The sequence below is a fragment of the Salvelinus fontinalis genome, chromosome 10, assembly GCF_029448725.1.
Source record: "Salvelinus fontinalis isolate EN_2023a chromosome 10, ASM2944872v1, whole genome shotgun sequence".
NCBI classification, from domain to species: domain Eukaryota; kingdom Metazoa; phylum Chordata; class Actinopteri; order Salmoniformes; family Salmonidae; genus Salvelinus; species Salvelinus fontinalis.
In genome coordinates, this window is record NC_074674.1 from 5,017,652 (window position 1) to 5,031,033 (window position 13,382).

Consider the following 13,382-nt stretch of genomic DNA (forward strand, 5'->3'; position numbering starts at 1 on the left):
GAGTGTGTGAGTAGAGTTCAGTGAGTGTGTGGGTAGAGTCCAGTGAGTGTGTGGGTAGAATCCAGTGAGTGTGTGGGTAGAGTCCAGTGAGTGTGTGGGTAGAATCCAGTGAGTGTGTGGGTAGAATCCAGTGAGTGTGTGGGTAGAATCCAGTGAGTGTGTGGGTCGAATCCAGTGAGTGTGTGGGTAGAGTCCAGTGAGTGTGTGGGTAGGATCCAATGAGTGTGTGGGTAGAGTCCAGTGAGTGTGTGGGTAGAGTCCAGTGAGTGTGTGGGTAGAGTCCAGTGAGTGTGTGGGTAGAATCCAGTGAGTGTGTGGGTAGTCCAGTGAGTGTGTGGGTAGAGTCCAGTGAGTGTGTGGGTAGTCCAGTGAGTGTGTGGGTAGAATCCAGTGAGTGTGTGGGTAGAGTCCAGTGAGTGTGTGGGTAGAGTCCAGGGAGTGTGTGGGTAGAGTCCAGAGAGTGTTCATAGAGCCAGTGCAAGAATATCAGTGAGAAAGAAAAGGGTGTCAATGTAAATTGTCCAGGTGGCCATTTGATGAACTGTTCAGCAGTCTTAAGGCTTGGCGCTCAGGTACCGCTTGTAGTCTATGACTTGGGTGGCTGGAGTCTTTGGCAATTTTTAGGGCCTTCCTCTGACTCCGCCTGGTATAAAGGTCCTGGATGGCAGGGAGTTCGGCCCCAGTGAGGTACTGGGCCGTACGCACTACCCCCTTGCGGTCAGATGCCAAGCGGTTGCCATACAAAACGTTGATGCAGAAAGTCAAGATGCTCTCAATGGTGCAGCTGTCAAAGCCACGGGAAGCAGGGATGCTGAGGGATGCAGCACCCCCTGAAAAATCTGAATAATTACAAAATATATATAAAGAAACATTTTTGAGAAAAGAAAATGTGCACTGGGCCTTTAATAGTCCTGTATTAGCGGGTCGGTATAGCCGTCTGCAGCACGAGGATCTGAGTGACCATGAGGATTTTGAGGATCTGAGTGACCATGAGGATTTTGAGGATCTGAGTGACCATGACAAATATTTTCAGCCTCCTGAAAAGGCATTGTTGTGCCTTTACAACTGTGTTGGTGTGTTTGGACCATGATATATCCTTAGTGATGTGAACACAGAGGAACTTGAAGCTCTCCAGTTGAACTGGGTATCACTTATAATAACACAAACATGAAGAGTGATCAAACTGTCCATCTCATGTTTAGTAATAAGCTGTTCTAACTTGAGAACCAATGAGGGGGAGTTTTTTGTTGTTGAGAAAGCCTTACTACTGGTTGCAGCTGTCAGGGTCAAAGTCTTCAGTCTCAACAAATGATCAGTCTTGCCTCTGGTTGAGTTTATGACAGCTGGAGCATGACACAGCAGACTGTTTTTGGTGTGAGTCATATTGGCCTCTGTTAACTCAGGAAGGAGTATGGGTGTGCTTTCTCCTGTTGTAATGGGTTTGTCTGTTCCAGTATGTCAGTCTATTTCTGTGCCCTATGATACCACAATATTTTAAAAACAACCCCCTCCCCACCCAAACATGCCATTTGGCTCCCTTCTGCGCTGTTGCTCTAACAATCCGAGACAGAACTGAATTTGCCCCTGCTTTCTATGTGCTCCTAAACAGGCTGTATTAGCCCAATGACTCTATGTCAGTAAGGAGTCCCCTGCACTAGAGGAACTTCAATTCAGTTTAGATAGATCCTACAATAGTAATATAATAAACAGGGCCTGCATTTCACGTGCATTACAATTTACAAGCAATATTAGTGAGCAGACAGCTCAACTGTATTCCAGAATAACATGATATAGTTATAATAAAGTGGGAGGGTCTTGTTATAACATAAACAATCAGGATGGGAGGGTCTTCAGACTGTAGATTAAAAGTAATTGAGCAATATGGGTCCTTCCTCTTGTGAGGTACCCCACCCCCAGAGGCCTCAAGAAAGCAGTGCCATTGGCCTTAATGCAGCTTCCTTCCATTATTCCCGTGTTGCAGAAGCCAGAGCTTCTCCTTCTAACAAACACAATAGGCAAACCAAGGGTTGGAAACTTCTCCCAGTCAGTGGAGACAGAGCAACACTTGTATAATATTACACATTGAGGACAGATAGAATAGCAATGTATTGGACAAACAGTCAAACATTTGTGTAGGCCTATGACATATTTCATGAATGCATTATGTAATGTAAAATAGATTCCGAGATTTACTTTAGACACACACACACACACACACACACACACACACACACACACACACACACACACACACACACACACACACACACACACACACACACACACACACACACACACACACACACACACACACATATATATATATATCCTGTGTCTCTTCCAACCTTTGGGTTGTGTGTATTGGGTTCCAGCTGATTGTCTGCTATCCACCCTCTTCGTCATCTGTTGTGGAATAGAACATCTGTTAGGTCATGATTCCCTTGCGTTGTTCAGTTTGTGTAAAACAAACTTTTTCTTTGGAGCTGAACCACCAGTGATGACACTGACTGGGGAAGCAGTCCCGTTCTTCTCAGAAAATTGTTTCATAACAAATAACAGAGAACTTGTGTGTTGGTGTTTGTATTAGTGTTTTTGTGGAAATTATTACATTGAAACGCCAAAGAAGATAACTTATGCTGAATTATAATAATCTACAAAACAATTTATTGTATTTCTCACTGTTTCTTGTCTCATTGTCCCTTTTTGTATGATTTTAGGCAACCAGATAAAGTCAGGGTGGTTTGGACCAGAAGAAATAGGCGTATGTGCTCTAAGGTAAATACTCACCCTGTTTTACTTACCTCAAAACAGCACATCTCTTATCCCACCAGGATGGCAGGGATGCATTTCCATCATTTCTATCATGTTTTGATGTAGTCTTGTTGTCTTGATCTCTCTCTCTAGCTTCATGGATGGCAGCCGGGCATCAAGAACCCCTACAGGGGGATGGTGGTTTGGCCCGTACCTGAAAACGTGGATATCTCCCTCACACTCTTCAGGGTAAATATCACCCCATGGGTATTCATGAGTACACTGCACCATAGCTATTTGCTTCTGTGATAAATCATCTTTAGACATTTCTAATGTAAATTGACAACATACAACAACATGTGTCCTTTTCCCCTGTCATTTCCATCTCTGTACTTACCCACTAGGATCCCCATTCTGATGTGTTTGAAGACAAAGACTGGACATTTGTCATTGAGAGTGTGAGTGTACTTTCTGCCTCTATCTAATACAATATCTCATAACAGGCAGCATTGAAATATAGAAGTTCATTAAAGATCATCTAATGGTACCACTAAAGCCCACTCATGAATGTATCCCTGCTGCTTGCCTTGCAGGAGACAAAGGGTCAACGTAAGGTGTTGGCTGCAGTGGACGTGAATATGAAGAAGTTTGCCAGTGCCACTCCCACTCAGCAAGACCTGACATTGAAGCTGAAGCCCCTGTCTGTCAAGGTGGTGGAGGCCACTCTGAAGCTCTCCCTGTCCTGTGTGTTTGTCAGAGAGGGGAAAGCCACGTGAGTCCATCCCATAATATCCCACTAATGATAGATTCATAATTACCACTACAGTAATAACATCCGTAATGACTTCATTATGTATTTTAGTTCACAATGCTGTGTTACTCTCCCACAGCGACGAAGACATGCAGAGCCTGGCCAGTCTGATGAGTGTCAAACCCACAGACATCGGTAACCTTGACGACTTCAACGAGAGTGATGAGGAGGAAGACAGGAGGTCTAGTGCTGGAGCTAGCATTATCAAAGCTGCCGCAGGTACACTTCAATTATACACTCATACATACATCGTCAGATAAAACCTTACCTTCTTTGATGCTTTCTGTTGTTCATCTCTCTATTTGATGCTTTCCTTCCTCTCCAATAAATGATGGCATCCTCACTCTACCGCTTCATTTTTTTAAAGTCTATCTCCTGTCCATTCTTTTTCATTCTCATTGCTTTCTTTCACCACTTTCTCTGCCAGCTCCTCTCCTTCCTGCTCGCCCGGTGCCTCCCCCGGGAAGGAGGCCTGCTCCTCTCCCTCCTGCTCCTCTAAAGAAACCCCCTGTCATAGGTACCCTGCCTCTCTTCCCCTTGTTCTGTTCTTCATCTTGTTCTGGCCTTTGGTGTCCACCTTTGTGTCTCCTTTCCAATCATCCTACCACAATACTTTATGTATAAATGTATAAATTACCATCATTTACCAAAATCATATCCAAGGATGATACAAATGACAATTGTAACATTACATAGAGCTGATGGATCCCAGTACCCTCAGTACCACCAGTTCCCTCAGATCCCTCAGTTCCACCAGTTCCCTCAGTTTTACCAGTTCCCTCAGTTCTACCAGTTCCACCAGTTTCCTCAGTTCCACCAGTTTCCTCAGTTCCACAAGTTTCCTCAGTTCCACCAGTTCCCTCAGTTCTACCAGTTCCACCACTTCCACCACTTCCACCAGTTCCCTCGGTTCCACCAGTTTCCTCAGTTCCACCAGTTTCCTCAGTTCTACCAGTTCCACCAGTTCCCTCAGTTCCACTAGTTCCCTCAGTTCTACAAGTTTCCTCAGTTCTATCAGTTCCCCGAGTTCCACCAGTTCCCCCAGTTCCATCAGTTCCACCAGTTCCCTCACTTCCACCAGTTCCACCAGTTTCCTCAGTTCCACCAGTTCCACCAGTTTCCTCAGTTCCACCAGTTCCATCAGTTCCATCAGTTCCATCAGTTCCAACAGTTCCACTTGTTCCCTCAGTTCCAGCAGTTCCCTCAGTTCCACCAGTTCCCTCAGTTCCATCAGTTCCACCAGTTCCCTCAGTTCCACCAGTTCTATCAGTTCCACCAGTTCCATCAGTTCCACCAGTTCAGCCATTTCCCGTAGTTCTACCAGTTCCAACAGTTCCCCCAGTTCTACCAGTTCCATCAGTTCCACCAGTTCCATCAGTTCCACCAGTTCCATCAGTTCCACCAGTTCCATCAGTTCCACCAGTTCCCTCAGTTCCACCAGTTCCATCAGTTCCACCAGTTCCCTCAGTTCCCTCAGTTCTACCAGTTCCATCAGTTCCACCAGTTCCCTCAGTTCCCTCAGTTCTACCAGTTCCCTCAGTTCCATCAGTTCCATCAGTTCCACCAGTTCCACCAGTTCCATCAGTTCCCTCAGTACCACCAGTTCCCTCAGTTCCATCAGTTCCACCAGTTCCCTCAGTTCCACCAGTTCCCTCAGTTTCACCAGTTCTATCAGTTTCACCAGTTCCACAAGTTCCCTCAGTTCCACCAGTTCCCTCAGTTCCACCAGTTCCCTCAGTTCCACCAGTTCCCTCAGTTTCACCAGTTCTCCCAGTTTCACCAGTTCCCTCAGTTCCATCAGTTCTATCAGTTTCACCAGTTCTCCCAGTTTCACCAGTTCCCTCAGTTCCATCAGTTTTATCAGTTTCACCAGTTCCACCAGTTCCCTCAGTTACATTAGTTCTATCAGTTCCACCAGTTCCCTCAGTTCCACCAGTTCCACCATTTCCCTTGGTTCTATCAGTTCCACCAGATCCCTCAGTTCCCTCAGTTCCATCAGTTCCCTCAGTTCCACCAGTTTCCTCAGTTCCCTCAGTTTCACCAGTTTCCTCAGTTCCACCAGTTCCATCAGTTCCCTCAGTTCCACCAGTTCCCTCAGTTCCACCAGTTCTCTCAGTTCCACCAGTTCCCTCAGTTCCATCAGTTCCACCAATTCCAACAGTTCCCTCAGTTCTACCAGTTCCATCAGTTCCACCAGTTCCATCAGTTCCACCAGTTCCCTCAGTTCCACCAGTTCCATCAGTTCCCTCAGTACCACCAGTTTCACCAGTTCCACCAGTTGCCTCAGTTCTACCAGTTCCCTCAGTTCCATCAGTTCTACCAGTTCCACCAGTTCCCTCAGTTCCACCAGTTCCCTCAGTCCCACCAGTTCCCTCAGTACCACCAGTTCCACCATTTCCATCAGTTCTACCAGTTCCACCAGTTCCCTCAGTTCCATCAGTTCCATCAGTTTCATCAGTTTCACCAGTTCCCTCAGTTCCACCAGTTCCTTCAGTTCCACCAGTTCCTTCAGTTCCACCAGTTCCCTCGGTTTCACCAGTTCCCTCAGTTCCATCAGTTCTATCAGTTTCACCAGTTCCCTCAGTTCCACCAGTTCCCTCAGTTTCACCAGTTCCCTCAGTTCCATCAGTTATATCAGTTTCACCAGTTTCACCAGTTCCCTCAGTTTCACCAGTTCCCCCAGTTTCACCAGTTCCCCCAGTTTCACCAGTTCCCTCAGTTCCACAAGTTCCACCATTTCCCTCAGTTCTACCAGTTCCAACAGTTCCCTGAGTTCTACCAGTTCTACCAGTTCCATCAGTTCCACCATTTCCCTCAGTTTCACCAGTTTCCTCAGTACCACCAGTTCCATCAGTTCCCTCAGTTCCACCAGTTCCCTCAGTTCCACCAGTTCCATCAGTTACACCAGTTCCATCAGTTCTATCAGTTCCATCAGTTCCACCAGTTCCCTCAGTTCCACCAGTTCCCTCCGTTCCCTTAGTTCTACCAGTTCCAACAGTTCCCTCAGTTCTACCAGTTCCATCAGTTCCACCAGTTCCATCAGTTCCACCAGTTCCATCAGTTCCCTCAGTTCCACCAGTTCCATTAGTTCCCCAAGTACCACCAGTTCCCTCAGTTACACCAGTTACACCAGTTCCCTCAGTTCTACCAGTTCCACCAGTTCCCTCAGTTCCATCAGTTCTACCAGTTCCACCAGTTCCCTCAGTTCCACCAGTTCCATCAGTTCCATCAGTTCCACCAGTTCCCTCAGTTTCATCAGTTCTACCAGTTCCACCAGTTCCCTCAGTTCCACCAGTTCCCTCAGTTCCACCAGTTCCCTCAGTACCACAGTTCCCTCAGTTCCACCAGTTTCACCAGTTCCACCAGTTCCCTCAGTTCCACCAGTTCCTTCAGTTTCACCAGTTCCCTCAGTTTCACCAGTTCCCTCAGTTCCATCAGTTCCATCAGTTCTATCAGTTTCACCAGTTCCCTCAGTTCCACCAGTTCCCCCAGTTTCACCATTTCCCTCAGTTCCATCAGTTATATCAGTTTCACCAGTTCCCCCAGTTTCACCAGTTCCCTCAGTTCTATCAGTTCTACCAGTTCCCTCAGTTTCACCAGTTCCCCCAGTTTCACCAGTTCCCCTAGTTCCACAAGTTCCACCATTTCCCTCAGTTCTACTAGTTCCAACAGTTGCCTTAGTTCCACCAGTTCCCTCAGTTCCATCAGTTCCACCAGTTCCCTCAGTTCCACCAGTTCCATCAGTTCCACCAGTTCCCTCAGTTCCACCAGTTCCACCAGTTCCATCAGTTCCACCAGTTCTCTCAGTACCACCAGTTCCACCAGTTCCATCAGTTCCACCAGTTCCCTCAGTTCCATCAGTTCCACCAGTTCCATCAGTTCCACCAGTTCCATCAGTTCCATCAGTTCCACCAGTTCCACCAGTTCCCTTAGTTCCATCAGTTCCATCAGTTCCACCAGTTCTATCAGCCTCGGTGCCATTAGTGTCCCTAGGACCCCCATTTCCCTCAGTGCCAGTCTTTACCCACTATCAACCACTTCCCCAAATCTTCCATCCCAGCAGGGGCTCAGGTACCTGCAGCCAGGCAGATAGACTGAATGATGCTGCCTTGACAAGTGATTACTGAAGCTTCACTTGTTTCTCAATCTGCATGATGGTACTCCCTGAATTGCCTATGAATTGCTTAGAATTATTTTCAACAGAAGTATCCCCCAGCAAGGGCATGCTGTAGGAATGTCTGGGCTGTCTAATGAGAGTGATTTTGAGCAACATAGAAATGACTAGTAGCATCAACCAGGGGCACTTTTGAACCTGTTTGCTTTCGTTTAAGACTTCCAGTGTTACTGTAAGATAACAGAAATGTTCTCTGCATTATTAACAGGAAATTGTGGTATAGAAAAAAGTAAAAGTAACATCAGTGCACGTCTTAAGGCATGCCTTGTAGTATCCCTCTTTCCACCAAGTCATTGCTCTCACTCATTGGTTTCTGCTATTTATCTTCCCTCTTTCCACCAAGTCATTGCTCTCACTCATTGGTTTCTGCTATTTATCTTCCCTCTTTCCACCAAGTCATTGCTTTCACTCATTGGTTTCTGCTATTTATCTTCCCTCTTTCCACCAAGTCATTGCTCTCACTCATTGGTTTCTGCTATTTATCTTCCCTCTTTCCACCAAGTCATTGCTCTCACTCATTGGTTTCTGCTATTTATCTTCCCTCTTTCCACCAAGTCATTGCTCTCACTCATTGGTTTCTGCTATATATCTTCCCTGTTTCCACCAAGTCATTGCTCTCACTCATTGGTTTCTGCTATATATCTTCCCTGTTTCCACCAAGTCATTGCTCTCACTCATTGGCAGAAACCAATGAGTGAAAACTTTCCTTTCCTTGTTGCTGCTAGTGCCTGGGTCTTTTCTCAGTAGTCTCCCAGGGGCTCTGAGTGGCCCTGCAGTGGACTTGAAGCCTCGGGGTGTTGGCCTCTCTCAACCCCCCTCCGACCCACAGAAAGGTACCAGACACATGGCAGTTCATAGGTCAAAGGCCACCTACTTGATCACATTAGCCATTATATGTCTTTAAGTTGGACTCATGGAGGTTTGAGTCTCATGCTGTAGTTTTTCTTACACTATCGTCTTTCTGTCCTCTACTGTCCTTTATGACTGATGCCCCCCCCCCCACCCCCCTCTACTGCAGCACGCTCAAATGTCTTCAGACCTCAGATTGTATCAACTTATCAGTGTCCCTCCTCCCCCTCTATCTTTTCCACTGCTGCTTCTCCTCAAGATAAAAACACTTTTACTGCCCTATCCCAGCCAGTCCCACCGCACCCGAAACCCCAGCTCCCAAACCCTGAGCCAGGTAGCCAAAGCTGATAACTTTGTGTTACTTCTATTATAGCTTGTGTAGCTTGTTTCGCTTCGGTTGTATTATCTTGGAGCGTGAGCCAAAGCTGACTTGCTGCTATGTCTTCACTCTTAATTCTGGTTGCTGAACTAATTATATATTTTTTCTCTTCCTTCTTCCTTTGTTTACCTACAATCTTTGACTTACAATTCTCTTTCTCTCTCTCTCTCTCTCGCTCTCTCTCTCTCTCGCTCTCTCTCTCTCTCTCTCGCTCTCTTTCTCGCTCTCTCTTTCTCGCTCCCTCTCTCTCGCTCGCTCTCTCTCTCACCCTCTCTCTCTCTGTCGATCCCCTTCATCACCTCTCTTCTCTCAGTCCGGCGGAGGGAGTGGGGGAGCCCAAGGCCTGTGTCAGGCCCCTCTGGCCTGTCCCCCTCCTATTTCTGTCCCTCTCCCAGAGATGCCATGGCCCCTGTCCCCCCTGTCGCCCTGTTGACTAGCCTGGACCTGGATGCTCTGTGTGACCCTCACTCTCCTCCCCTTTCCATCCCCTTCCCTAAGTCCTCACCTCCTTTCAAATGTCTTTTCTCTCACAACCCTCCAACTCCTCACCCTAACACCCACCATAAACTTGTCCTAGTTGTTGCCCCTCTCTCTCACCCTCTACTCAAGCCTGTCCCTCTGTTTCCTGCTACTGTCCCTGCCTCAGCTGTTCTCACTGCCTCCCAGTCAGGTACTGAACCAACAGGTCTCTCAGCATGAAAACCATTAGGACATGGGAGGGGATGGGAGCGCAACTAGCTCCAAGACATCAGCCTAGTTTCATCAATAAAACCATTCTGGACAGTTTGTCCCTTGCCCTACACTACCCGTTGGCAAAGCACTGAGACAACCACAATATTCCACGGCCAAATGTAGCTTTAACTAAATTAATTCAATGCCTGTGAGCAGTGCTGAAGGCACAGTACCAATGAAGTGGTGTACTTAGCTAAGAATATATATTCCACAAAGTACCTGTTGTCTGTAGACAGAATGACACGTTCTGTTGCATATGTAATGGAGTAGAACGTTCTGTTACTGCTGCCAGTAAAATATCAGTTCTAACAACACTTACGTACTGTATAAATCATGTTATGCACTGTTGAGTGTCAACAATGCCGTAATTATACACACTGAAATAACATAATATTGTACGTTATCCCCATGACATGATGTGTGTATGTGTGCGTGTTTTACAGAAATACAGAGGGAGTTGAAGACTCTCACAGAAGAGGAATACCACAGTCCTACTCTTGGTGAGACATTCTGCCATGTTCTCGCTATATGTATACTATCAGTCTAATGTACAAACTGTGCTAACCACCGATATGTATGAGCCCTGAATAACACTCAAATGCATTCATAAAGATAATTTTTTACATAATACAATTATCTAAACAGTATTTACTATATTACATTATAAACTGGGTGGTTCGAGCCCTGAATGCTGATAGGCTTAAAGCCTTGATATATCATACCGTATACCATGGGTATGAAAAACATTTATTTTTACTGCTCTAATTACGTTGGTAACCAGTTTATAATAGCAATAAGGCAACTCAGGTGTTTGTGGTATATTGCCAATATACCACGGCTAAGGGCTGTATCCAGGCACTCTGCGTTGCGTTGTGTTTCAGAACAGCCCTTAGCCGTGGTATATTGGCCATATAGGGAAAGGGAAAGGGGATACCTAGTCAGTTGTACAACATAATACATTCAACTGAAATGTGTCTTCCACATTTAACCCAACCGCTGAATCAGAGAGGTGCGGAGGGCTGCCTTAATCGACATCCACGTCTTCAGCGCCTGGGAAACAGTGGGTTAACTGCCTTGCTCAGGGGCAGAATGACAGAGTTTTACCTTGTCAGCTCGGAAATTCGATCCAGCAACCTTTCGGTTACTGGCCCAACGCTCCTACCCGCCAGGCTACCTATCACACCCCCCCAGGCCTTATTGCTTAATTATAGCATAATCTATATGTTTTACTCTCTGATTGCTCTAGGTCCGAAACTGTCAGAGCAGCAGACGCCGTCTGTCTCCAGTGAGAATGTTCCCCTGGCTCTGAGAGGGGACGAGTCTCCTCGCTCCCCCAGGACCGTCAGGATCGCGAACCAACAAGCCTCCATAGAGAAAACTGTGGGGTTGAAAGATGCCAGTACCATTAAAACTGTGGGGTTGAAAGATGCCAGTACTATTAAAGGGTGAGTTCCTAGTAATGGTATACCGTACGTACAGCCACTTCACAGCTTGGACCTCACACATTGATTTTTAAATGGAGTTGTTGCTGTCTTGTTGCTGTGTGATGTAGTAGGCAGTGGTATTCAAAGTCGGGGTCTAGTGGGGTCACTGGGGAACTGCAGCGGTGTCGGCAAAATTAACAAAAAAGTAAGAGTACAGATTATTGTATGGGACAATATCCAAACGTTTTTGAGAATGATTATTTGAAAAATGCAATTTTATTGAGTAAATGTATTTTGAAAATATAATGAATTGAAAGTTATTTGTTGGTGTAAAAATGGCCTTTTTCGTCTCTATTGATTGCTATAATTTTTTGCCTAACCATAAAATCGATGCCAATGGATACAAAAGTTTTATGGAGTGAAAGGAACCATTGCCATGATTTCAGCTTTACAGCAATAGTGCAGAGACACGCTGTAATCTGACCTCCTGCTTGATGGATCCCTGTTGACTCATAAAGGGCAGAAATAGGCCTATGTATGGCCTCAAACAGGGAGGACTGGTAAAGAGTGGCATGTATGTCTCTAGTGTCTGATATTTATACCCATAATTACCCCCCCCCCCCCCCCCCCCCCCTTTGTCTTGTTACACCTACTTTCATTTCACCTTCTATAAAGCACAACCCTCCCTAACACTACTGGTTCATGACCCTGCCAATGTGTGTGACCTGCTTGCTGTGTGCCCCGCAAACTCCCTGCTCTCAACGTCTGAGCTCTGACACCAAGTATCTTTGTTCCTCAGTTCTGGGCAAGATGGCGACCCAGCAACTGATGTTCCTGGCCCTATTCACACAGAAGTCTCAGCAGAGCTTATTCCAGCGCTCCCTCCTCCATGGCCTTTCTCTAGCCCAGAGACAGAAGCACCAGAGAGCACTACCCATACAGAGCCTTCTACCAGCATCCTGGGAGCTTTTAGTGCTGATAACACGCCATTGGCTGAAAAGAAGCCTGACTTTAAACAGAAATCCAATGAGACCAAAGAAGTGCCTTCTCAACCTGCCAAATCAGAGGACAACTCTGCCTCAACCCCGGGTGAAAAACCTTTTAGTGCAGACAAGCCTCCATTGGCTGAGCTCGACCTTGATGACATAATCATAGAGACGTCTGATCCGTCAGTCATGGCCGGTAACTTATTTTTGGAGGACAATGCAGATGAAGAAACATCAAAAGTGGGCGCAGTAAAGAGGTCACCATTCAGCACCTTGATGACTGAAATGGATCATCAGGATGGAAGGTGAGTGTGACATTCCGTAGACAAGCACACACTAACACTGTGCTGCAGTTTCATCCTTTTTCCTCATCCTCATGTGACGATGTATAATAACATGTCATCCTTACAAGCCTAAACACTATACTGGGCCATTTTACACAGACACTATTTCTGTGTTTATTGAAAGCTCCTCTGTGTTTCTCCTTAACACAAAAATATGTTTACCATTGCAAGTGTACTCACACACGTGCACACATATACACACACACACGGACGCGCATGCACACACACACAAGTGCGCACTTCTGAGAATAATATCTCCATTGATGCTCAGACCCTTAACATCAATGTCCCTGTCCACAGTGTTGAACAGACAGCTGATCCAGAGTCGACTGGAGTGCCAACATCAATGGAGCTCCACGTAGAGCACGGCCCAGTTGACACAAAGACACTTCCAGAGATTGGAAACATCACGTGTGGAGATGCAGCTGAGAAGCACACCAAAGGCCTAGAGCAGCCTGTTGATAAGAAGCAGGGGAAACAGAGCCCAGTGCCTCATTCACCTTGTTTATATGACCTCAACAGGTCAGATGAAGACAAGGAAATTATGAAAAACATGGCTGCTCTGAAGGCAGGTCCTCCCAGCAAAGACAAGGAAATTATGAAAAGCATGGCTGCCCTGAAGGCAGGTCTTCCCAGCAAAGACAAGGAAATGAAAATGCCAATCAAAGAGAAAAGGCCGTCGTGGGCTGAGGAGGTTATGGGCTCCAAAGAGAATGTTAAGAAACAGATGGACCATCAACCTCGGTATGAGAAGGCCTCATTATCACAAGCTGATGAGCACAAATCAGCCACTCTGGAAGTTCAAGTGAACAAGAGTGTAGAGGAGTCACATAGTTCTGAATGGAACGCAGTGAAAGAGGAAGCAGGCGTTTTGGAAGAACACAGAAGAGATGCTAACTGTGTTCTGAAAGAGCGGTAAGTGAGAGCACATC

General features: G+C 46.2%; 1 protein-coding gene across 3 annotated transcripts in view; it reads left to right on the forward strand.

The window, feature by feature from the left end:
• LOC129863462 (EH domain-binding protein 1-like protein 1) overlaps nucleotides 1-13,382 on the forward strand; it is a 35,942-nt gene that overhangs the window by 7,798 nt on the left and 14,762 nt on the right. For all 3 annotated transcript variants that reach the window (XM_055935482.1, XM_055935483.1, XM_055935485.1), the window contains exons 2-10: nucleotides 2,718-2,775; nucleotides 2,905-3,000; nucleotides 3,156-3,209; nucleotides 3,345-3,523; nucleotides 3,642-3,781; nucleotides 10,140-10,196; nucleotides 10,943-11,141; nucleotides 11,920-12,411; nucleotides 12,751-13,365. In XM_055935482.1, the coding sequence (XP_055791457.1) occupies nucleotides 2,718-2,775; nucleotides 2,905-3,000; nucleotides 3,156-3,209; nucleotides 3,345-3,523; nucleotides 3,642-3,781; nucleotides 10,140-10,196; nucleotides 10,943-11,141; nucleotides 11,920-12,411; nucleotides 12,751-13,365 (1,890 nt within the window). The remainder of the gene's footprint in view (nucleotides 1-2,717; nucleotides 2,776-2,904; nucleotides 3,001-3,155; nucleotides 3,210-3,344; nucleotides 3,524-3,641; nucleotides 3,782-10,139; nucleotides 10,197-10,942; nucleotides 11,142-11,919; nucleotides 12,412-12,750; nucleotides 13,366-13,382) is intronic.